Raw genomic sequence first — 10,758 nt, 5'->3', positions numbered from 1 at the left:
GACCTGGCTTCGCGTTTTCATTCCTGATGAGTGTGTGTGCTGAGAATTTTGGGTATATTAAAACCTACAGTAGTACCTTGGATTACGAGCATAATCCGTTCCAGAAGCATGCTTGTAATCCAAAGCACTCGTATATCAAAGCGAGTTTCCCCATAAGCATCAATGGAAACTCAGATAATTCGTTCCACAATGACTGCTATTGTATGCAGTACCGCATGTGACCAGAGGTGGGGGGCGATGGAAACGCTCGGAAATCTCTCGGAGACACTAGAGAATGGAGCATCTCTGAGTGTTTTGAGTGTCTCCAAACAGCTCCGAGCGCCCCCGCACCTCTGGTGCTGCTCACCCCAGAGGCTTGAATTCTGCTCGTCTTGAGAGACCATGCTCACAAATCGAGTCAGGATTTAAAAAAAACAGCTTCCGAGGCTTTACTGTATTTCTTTCCCGACCATTGATGGACACAGGAATTCTTTCACCTTAAGGTTATAATTATACTGGCACCCACAGGAGCAGTACCAGGACAGGTTCATCCAGCCCCCAGGGTGAGGATGCAGGACTGCGCCCCCTCTCCTGCTGCTAATGCATGATGTATATATGCCAGGGATGAAGGAAAAAGGGAAGGGGGAGGGGATCCTCAGTATAGAGAATACCGAGAGGAAAAGCGGTTACTCCAGCAATGGATGATCAGAAAATAGTATAGTGAAACATACAAATTTATTGAATAATGTTAAGTCAACAGGGCAAATTGAGGCATACAAATATTAAAAACGAATACAAGGCAATGAAAATGCAAAAGACGTCTATATCAAAGGTAATGCTAAAAACAGGACAACAGACAAAACATTGTCTTTTTCTATAACCTATGCACACTATGTAAAATGACCTGCAAAAGATTTCATAAAGTGACGGATCTGGCAGTAAATTTTATGCTCCAGTTCTAATTACACCTGTGGTGTACTGCTAATAATGAGTGAACTCCATGCCTTATGTCGCTCCACAGCCAGAAACATTGTACTCTACTAAACCTCACCGTTAATTGGATATGCCGAAGCCAACCCACCACTATATAAAGGTGTGTGCTGGCTCTACCAGTCAAACGTCCAGGATGAAGCTACGCTACTAAGCTACAGCGAAACGCGTTGACGTCATCACCGGCGCTGTCACGATCCATGAAGCAGATTGAGCTGGGGGAGCCGAACAGCTGAGAGGCACCAACTGAGCACAACAGCACACGCTGACCTAGACTTGAGCCGTTCAGGCGATTTGAGACACGCAAGGCGTCTTTACACTAAAAGAGGAACGCCATCACACAGTGACTGCCATCGCCAGCTGCTGCTATTCTGCCGCTCTTCATGTTTCCCGGATCCTGCCATTCCTTCATAAGACCGGCCCCCGAACCAGCCTTCCAGAACCGCTACGGGGGGTAATGTATGAGCAACCTTAGCTGGCCTACATAGGTGAATCTATACATCTGCATGCTAAGACACACTGCTCTCACCATTGCCATATATATACCGGACTATCATATACCGTACTCCATTGCACTTAGTGCATATTACCGAAGGCTGCCACTGAACGCTGGGAACCGTGATCCTCACTACCCTCAGCAACTTTGACTAATCACTGCCATTTGTACCGTATGATCGGACTCAATTTGTGAATACATTCATAGTCCTATAGCTGCGGATCACCCAGACCATACCTTTTGCCAGCTGTCCATTCCCCACAGCAGGACCTGTCAAGTCACCCTCCCTGGCATTCTCCCCTCTGGCTCTTCCCCTCTCCCCACTCTCATTATCATATGTTCCTCAGCAGCATATCCTAAACACACATACCCATAACATTTAATACATGGTAGCAACACCAATGTGTGATTGTCATGCGTTGATTCGATCATATTGATGCTGAGTAACATATTTAGTCCGGACCGTGTCGGTGCCGTTGTGTGTGTGTGTTTCTTGTCTTGTCTGTTGTCCCGTTTTTAGCATCACCTTTGATATAGACGTCTTTTGCATTTTTTTCATTGCATTGTATTAGTTTTTAATATTTGTATGCCTCAATTTGCCCTGTTGACTTAAAGAGGAGTTCCACCCAGGGGGTCCATTAAAAAAAAAAAAAATTAAAAGTCAGCAGCTACAAATACTGCAGCTGCTGACTTTTAATTGGACACTTACCTGTCCCTGGGTCCAGCGATGTGGGGGGTCGAAGCCCCGCTCGTCCCCCCCCTCCGCTCGTTGGCGCCAGCATTTCAACTGTGGGCGCCGGGCTGTGGCTTCACAGCCTGGCACCCACTGCGCATGCGCGAGCGGCGCCGCGCACCGTGATTGGCCGCTCAATCACCTGGGACCTGTAATGGGTCCCAGATGATTGACAGGAGGGAGGGAGCAGAGCCGAGCCCTTCCTGTGCCGAGGGGGAAGTGATGTCACCAGCCCAGGCAAAGGAAGAGGCAGACTACGAGGGACCACCTAGCCACAGGCATTTAGAGGTAAGTAAAAAAAAAAAAAATATCCAAATGTTTTTTTGTTTTTTGTTTTTTAGAATTTTTCAGGTATTTTTGTTTTTTTGGGTGGAACCCCACTTTAACATTATTCAATAAATTGGTATGTTTCACTATACTTTTTTCTGATCATCCATTGCTGGAGTAACCGCTTTTCCTCTCGGTATTCTCTATACCGAGGATCCCCTCCCCCTTCCCTTTTTCCTTCATCCCTGGCATATATGCATTGAATTTTTGGTTACAGTAATTACACTCTACATGTGTTTGGTCAGGTACTGATTAGTCATTTGACTGACCAACTATTTATACACACTTGCCCTATGTCCCTTCCCCCATTCCCTTATTCTCTATATAATGCATGATGTAGAATGGGAGTACTGCCCTGCCCCCTTGCACGGGCTGCCCTATGTTTGCATTGGGTGTGCACTGCACATGCCTGGCCACTACTTTCTAGCAGCTACAGTGCTGTGAAAAAGTATTTTCCCCCTTCTTGATTTTTTTCTTTTTTAGTATTGTTCTGGAAATTTTAGAGATAGGCAACTCCTATGCTTGTATTGATTATTGGTTCCAAATTAATAATTTGCCGCCCTTGATCCATTCTGATACAGTGATGACATAACATATAACCACCAATCAATACCGTTCAATGAAGGGGAGTAACACCTGTAAATTCTCTTCTGGCTGGCTCGCCAACTGTTGTAGACATGTTATAGATAGGCAACTCCTATCCTCATATTGATTAGTGGTTCCAAATTAATAATAATTACTGCAGTAGAGAGCAGACACAAAAGATGCACTCAGCCTCTTTCCAAATAACTGTTCTGTTTATTTGGTGCATTTGAAGTTTTTTATACACATGATTACGTAGGTATTACAATTGTACTTTTATGATAACAAGGGGCGTAACATAAGCAGGCTAATTCTAATCAGGACTCAAAAGAATGCAAACATGTAATGAAAACATTATTAGGGCAGTGTGCAATACATAGGCAAACATACAAAATAGAAGACAATTGTAATATTAATGTGATACCTTACCTACGTAATCATGTGTATAAAAAAAACTTTAGTTGCACAGAATAACAAAACAGTTGTTTGGAAAGATGCTGAGTGTGTCTGTTCAAATACTGCAGCAGTTAATATTAATTTGGAACCACTAATCGATATGAGGATAGGAGTTGCCTATCTTTAAAATTTACAGAGCAAGCATATTTGTCACATTGCAATTTAGTGTGGTGGTCTGGGGCTGCTTTGCATCTTCAGGATCCAGACAACTTGCCATTATTATTGGAACCATGAATTCTGCACTCTACCAGAAAATCTTGAAGGGGAATGTCTGGCCATCGATTTGTGACCTCAAGCTCAAGTGCACTGGGGTTATGCAGCAGGACAATAATCCGAAACACACCAGAAAGTCCACCTCTGAATGGCTCAAAAAAAAAAAAATGAAGCTTTTGGAGTGGTCTAGTCAAAGCCTGGACTTAAATCCAATTAAAATGCTGTAGCATGACCTTAAACAGTCCATGCTCAAAAACCCCGCAATGTGGCTGAATTAAAACAATTCTGCAAAGAAGAGTGGGACAAAATTCTTCCACAGCAATGTGAAAAACTCATTACCAGTTATTGCAAACGCTTGATTGCAGTTGTTGCCACCAAGGGTGGCACAACCAGTTATAAGCTTTAGGGGGCAACTACTTTTTCACATAGGGCCAGGCAGGTTTGGACCGCTTTTTTCCCTTAACCACTTCCAGATCAGCCGCCGCAGTCTTACTGCGACAGGTTTGCTCCCCTGTGCGAAACCACGTTACTGTACGTGGGCTCGCGGGGTCTGGATAGCGCGTGCCCGCTGTACAGCGGGGATGCCGACGCTCGTAGCCGAAGGTCATGATGACCGCCGGCCACGAGCGATCGTGACCAGGAGACACAGAACAGGGACAAGTGTGTGTAAACACACTTCCCTGTTCTGTTCTGACAGGAGTGACAGATCGTGTGTTCCTATTAGCTAGGAACCACGATCCGTCACTTCCTGTAGTTAGTCCCTCCCCCTTCAGTTAGAATCACCTCCCCGCCCCCTAGTGTTAACCCCTTCACTGCCAGTGACATTTTTACAGTAATCAATGCATTTTTAATCGCACTGATCGCTGTATTAATGCCACTGGTTCCAAAAATGTGTCAAAATTGTCCGATGTGTCCGCCATAATGTCGCAGTCATGATAAAAATCGCAGATCGCCGCCATTACTAGTAAAAAAAAAAAAGAATAAAAATGCTATAAATCTATCCCCTATTTTGTACACTATAATTTTTGCGCAAACCATTCAATATACGCTTATTGCGATTTTTTTTTTTTTACCAAAAATATATAGAAGAATACATATCGGCCTAAACTGAGAAAAAAAATATTTTTTTTATATATAATTGGGGGATATTTATTATAGCAAAAAGTAAAAAATAATGCATTTTTTTTTTTCAATATTGTCTCTCTTTTGTTTATAGCACAAAAAATAAAAAACGCAGAGGCGATCAAATACCACCAAAAGAAAGCTCTATTTGTGGGAAAAAAGGACATCAGTCTTGTTTGGGTACCGCGTCGCACGACCGCGCAATTGTCAGTTAAAGCCAAATCTCAAAAAGTGCTCTGGTCAGGAAAGGGGTAAAATCTTCCGGGGCTGAAGTGTTTAATAAATGAAATCATCACTTAAAAACTGCATTTTGTGTTTACTCGGGTTATCTTTGTGTAATAAAATTTGTTTGATGATCTGAATAATTTATATGTGACAAAAAAAATCAGGAAGGGGGTAAATACTTTTTCACAGCACTTTATGTAGCGGTGCATGCAGAGTGTGTATTTCGTGTAAGTTTTAGGCAGAGGTTAGAGCACGGTGTGACAGCAGAAGCCCCGAGCAGCTGGGTTCCAGACACTAATCTGGAGTGTTCAGGATCCCCCCTACCACTGTGCACCCAGCAGCTGCTCCTCCTGCTTACCCCTTGTCCCAGCCATGCAAAAAAGGATTGGATACTGGCAAAAAAAAAAAAAAAAACAGGCCAAAGCGCTTTTATTTTTTATTTGTATATGTGAATTCAAGTATCTGAATTTTCAGTGCTGGCAGCTTTGTGCAGTGTTTTCCTTTTCTTTTTTTTTTTCAAAAAATTATATCTACAACTTATGATACATTAGTGTGATGGTCAGTAGTAGGAAGAATGCTCCTTACACTTGGGGACATTGGGAAGAATTACCCTCTTACAGATAGCTAAAAAGGTCAATGGTGTCAGTGGGAACTTAGTTAATGCCCCGCACACAGGATCGGAAATGCCGCCAGCAAAATTCAGATGTGAGCTTTTGGTCGGAAAATGCGACCGTGTGTATGCTCCATCGCACTTTTGCTGGCGGAATTCCAGCCAACAAAAGATTGAGAGCAGGTCCTCTATTTTTCGGTCGAAAAAAGTTCCTATCTGAAAATGCGTTAGTCTGTATGCAATTCCAACGCGCAAATAAATCAGGCATGCTCGGAAACAATGCGACGCATGCTCGGAAGCATTGAACTTCATTTTCTCGGCTCGTCGTAGTGTTGTACGTCACTGCGTTCTTGACGGTCGAAAGTTCGGAGAACTCTTGTGTGACCGTGTGTATGCAAGCCAAGCTTGAGCGGAATTCCGTCGGAAAAACCACCCAAGATTTTTCTGACGGAAATTCCACTCGTGTGTACGGGGAATAAGAGGCAGAAATTGCTCATTTCCCAAGGAACCCGAGTTGAGAAAAAGAGAAAGAGGGCGCACCAGCCATGTGCATTATCTTTTGTAAAATATTTATTGAATGAATAATAAAAGGAAATTACTCACAAGCAGTAGTAGAGTAGGGCACAATGTGAAAATGCACCAAATAGCAGCATAGAGTACTATTGTGAGCGAAACCTTCCAAGGGTCATGGAGGAACACACATGCATCCCTACCAGAGTAGGGCACATTGTGCCCTACTCTACTACTGCTTGTGAGTAATTTCCTTTTATTTTTCATTCAATAAATATTTTACAAAAGATAATGCACATGGCTGGTGCGCCCTCTTTCTCTTTTTCTCTCGTTATCTGATAGGATTCCCCTTCCTTGAGGGCAGCAAGGCCTGTGTTGTTGCATTCCCTGTCTGGTCTTCCACTTGTGTGCAGGAGTTATTTCTTCTTTTTTCTGCTATCCGAGTTGAGAAACCCTGTCCTAGAAGGATGGAAATGATTTTGACTCTGCTGTATTAAAAGACTAACTTATTTTTAGAACCTTTTTTTCTTCGATCAAGATTCTTCTCCACCGCTAGAGCTTGTCTTGGGAATTTTGGATCAAGGTGTCACTGCGCCACTTCCTGTGGCAGAACAGTTTCAGAGGCTTTACTTTAACCTGTCCACCATTACCAAAAGCCAAGGGGCCATGCACCTTATCTTGGATCTCAGAACTTTGAATGTCTTCATTGGAGCCCAGAAATCCTGCTTTAAATCCACCAGGCCTGTCATCACCTACCTTCACTGCGGAGACTTTCTAGCTTCTGTGGATGATGCGTACCTGAACGTCCCCATTTTCACAGCACAGCAAAGTTTCCTACATTGGTTTCGGGACTTCTACACTACCAGTTTGAGGCCCTGACCTTTGGTCTCTTGTCTGTGCTTCGAGTGTTCACCAAGATGCTAGCCCCAGTATTATGCCCCGTACACACGGTCGGATTTTCCGATGGAAAATGTCCGATCGGAGCGTGTTGTTGGAAATTCCGACCGTGTGTGGGCTCCATCACACATTTTCCATCGGATTTTCCGACACACAAAGTTGGAGAGCAGGAGATAAAATTTTCCGACAACAAAATCCGTTGTCGGAAATTCCGATCGTGTGTACACAAATCCGACGGACAAAGTGGCACGCATGCTCAGAATAAATAAAGAGATGAAAGCTATTGGCCACTGCCCCGTTTATAGTCCCGACGTACGTGTTTTACGTCACCGCATTCAGAACGATCGGATTTTCCGACAACTTTGTGTGACCGTGTGTATGCAAGACAAGTTTGAGCCAACATCCGTCGGAAAAAATCCTAGGATTTTGTTGTCGGAATGTCCAAACAAAGTCCGACCGTGTGTACGGGGCATTAGACCTGTTGTGCTCTTGTGGCATCCTCATTGTGGGATACTTAGGCAAACTACTGTTGAGAGAACAGTCGGCACAGGCTCTGTTGAACATGGCTTTGACTGTTCATACATTATATTGGGTTGGTGGTTTCTGAACTTACAGAAATCGTCCCTGGAACCAGCACATTGTTTGGAATGTCTAGGTCTTAGTACATGACAACGCTCAGACCAGAGTTTGTTCATGAAAATCATAAAATTTATTATAGAAATATTAAAATTGTATATAGCACCATATTCAACGTTTGCAAAGTGAAGTTCACAAATTTTGTTTTAATTCAACATCCACGTTAGCTCAGTGCGTTTAGAATACTTCAAACATTTTCAGCAGGAGCGCATGAGAATAGTATCCATATAGGAAAACCCAGTATTGTAGAAATCAAAAGTTTCCACACAGTTTGCTGGAGTGAAAATTCTCAAATCCAGAAGGGGACAGCTGAGGGACATGAAAATAGTCCAAAAGGTATGATAAATCTCAAGAATCCAATATCCATATCAGTTCTGGTCTGGAGTTCAATCCTGCCATCCATAGAGGCAATTCCAACAGCACGCCCAGATCCTTAAAGTGGTGTTCCGGCCGAAATTATACTTTTTAAATAAAAATACCCCAATAATACACAAGCTTAATGTATTCTAGTAAAGTTAGTCTGTAAACTAAGGTCTGTTTTGTTAGTTTATAGCAGTAGTATGTTATTTTATAAACTTACAGCAGGCGGTGGCCATCTTAAGTGTGGGCATCTGAAGCCAGACTGTATTTCTTCCTGGATCTCATCCTTGCAGATCTCGCACATGCTCAGTGCAGCACAAGCAGTGTAATAGGTTTCAGGTCAGGTTTCCATAGCAACGGCAGTGTCAGAGGAAGTTGCCGCCCCTTCCCAGAAGGCATTGCAAACAGGAAATGATGCGATGGGCCGCGGCCAGGGAGGAGGAAGTGAAAAATGAATACAGCAGATATACAGTAGGTGCTGAGAAAATTTTTTTAAAAATATCCAATTTGTTTACAGTGCACAGTTTAGTGAGGGATGCTGAAGAGTTGTAAAAGTGGGTGGAACTCCACTTTAACCACAATAGTAATATGCTGTATGTATTTCAAATAGTTTTCTAGATCTGCCTGGAAGATGGTGTTTGGAGTATCTTCATCTGCTGATTATTACATTATCTGGACTACATATATTGCTATTGTGATTGACCACTTCCATACCGGGCCTATTCTGGCACTCCTCTCCTACATGTAAAAATCATATTTTTTTTGCTAGAAAATTACTCAGAACCCCCGAACATTATATATGTTTTTTTTTTTAACAGACACCCTAGGGAATAAAATGGCGGTCGTTGCAACTTTTTATGTCGCACGGTATTTGCGCAACAATTTTTTAAATGCGTTGGGGAAAAACACAGATGCGTGATTTAAAGAATAACAAAACAGAAAAGTTAGCCCAATTTTTTTTTTGTATAATGTGAAAGATGATGTTACACTGAGTATAACCAATCTTGTTTCTTTGTACAATTCTCCTTTAAGGAGGGCGTGGCAGGGGGGCGTGTCCTATACCTGCATACTTTTGCTGATCGGTGTCCCTCATTCCCATCTCAAAAAGTTGGGAGGTATGTTCTTGTCCATGGACATCCACAATACCATTCACTTGTCAGTATACATCCATGGCACAGCTTAATATACAGACGTGGCACCATTGGCGTATCAATGGATGTCTTCAGCGCCATTCACTTATTTGTGGACAACTTCAGCACTGTTTACTTGTCCATGGACATCCTTGGTGCCATCTAATTGGTCCAAACATGTGATTTTTATTGGCATCGCTCTTTTTTTCCCAGGAAATTCTGGTTATTTTCTGTGACCTTAATAATTTTACAGCAACTTGTAACGCAAACGTAAAATTTGATCGCTATGAAAAGAGAGAGAAGTCCCTGATTGGAGGACAGGCCGGTCACATGACACTGGTCATGCTATTAGGCCTATCTCCAGCCTTTCTTTTCTAGTTCTCTGCTTGTTTTAGAGCCCATCTGTAATGATTTATATTCATCCCTTGCTTCCCTAGAGGTAACCTGTGATTTCTATTCTCATGTGAAGACTACTTCTGCCTCTCCTACAACAGACATCAATGAACGCACCACATGACCACAGAGCCATCTGGCGCGCGCACGCATGCGCAGTAAAGCAAGCTACCCGTACCCCAGCGCAGGCGCAGTGGGCGGCATGGAGGCGCTTAGCGCCTGCGCAGTACGCCACCCTCTCGAGGTCTGGTCGTGGGCGGTGGCCAGAGACCGGAAGCGGTGACCGGGCAGAGGAGCGGACAGGAAACGGGGGGAAAGATGGAGGAGATCCGGGACCCGGTAAATGCAACAACCTAGTCTCCTTTCCCGCAACCAATGAGCGCACGGGAGGCCCGGCCCTCCTCAATTGTAGCGCCACAAGGCTCAGCATAGCACTGCGGGGACCAATGGGTTCGCTTCTCCCTTCTCTACCCTGAAGAGGCCCTACAGGACCGTGCATGGGGGTTTCCTGAGACCTGCAGGGTCACAAAGGCAGGGTGGGAGGAGTCCCAGCATGCCAGTTGTCTGTCACTGCAGGGGCATGCTGGGAGTTGTAGTCCTCTGCAGGGGGTGCTACACCACCATGAGCTAACATACCCCTAGCCAGGCTGAACGGTCATTGTCCATTGGCTCTAAAACTGGACCATCTCGGTTTGGAGGTCCCCCGACGTCTGAGCTTGAGGGGTCAGAGTCCTGTCTGAGCTTGAGGGGTCGGAGGTCCCCCGATGTCTGATCTTGAGGGGTCGGAGGTCCCTCGGAAGTCTGAGCTTGAGGGGTCGGAGGTCCCTCGGAAGTCTCATCTTGAGGGGTCGGAGGTCCCTCGGAAGTCTGATCTTGAGGGGTCGGAGGTCCCTCGGAAGTCTGATCTTGAGGGGTCGGAGGTCCCTCGGAAGTCTGATCTTGAGGGGTCGGAGGTCCCTCGGAAGTCTGATCTTGAGGGGTCGGAGGTCCCTCGGAAGTCTGATCTTGAGGGGTCGGAGGTCCCTCGGAAGTCTGATCTTGAGGGGTCGCGGTCCCCCGACGTCTGAGCTTGAGGGGTCGCGGTCCCCCGACGTCTGAG

At 44.5% G+C, this 10,758-nt stretch overlaps 1 protein-coding gene across 2 annotated transcripts in view; it reads left to right on the top strand.

The window, feature by feature from the left end:
• Window positions 1–9,813: 9,813 nt before the first annotated feature.
• Window positions 9,814–10,758, top strand: part of LOC141139105 (zinc finger protein 324B-like) — a 43,737-nt gene continuing 42,792 nt past the window's right edge. The window contains exon 1 of one of the 2 annotated variants that reach the window (XM_073624924.1): window positions 9,814–9,998. In XM_073624924.1, coding sequence (XP_073481025.1) covers window positions 9,978–9,998 — 21 coding nt within the window. In that variant the 5' untranslated portion in view covers window positions 9,814–9,977. The remainder of the gene's footprint in view (window positions 9,999–10,758) is intronic. The other variant, XM_073624923.1, reaches the window with a different exon arrangement.

The sequence above is a fragment of the Aquarana catesbeiana genome, linkage group LG04 (genome assembly GCF_042186555.1).
Source record: "Aquarana catesbeiana isolate 2022-GZ linkage group LG04, ASM4218655v1, whole genome shotgun sequence".
NCBI classification, from domain to species: domain Eukaryota; kingdom Metazoa; phylum Chordata; class Amphibia; order Anura; family Ranidae; genus Aquarana; species Aquarana catesbeiana.
The sequence above is the reverse complement of the archived record's forward strand: the minus strand, read 5'-3'. Positions and strand labels throughout refer to the sequence as shown.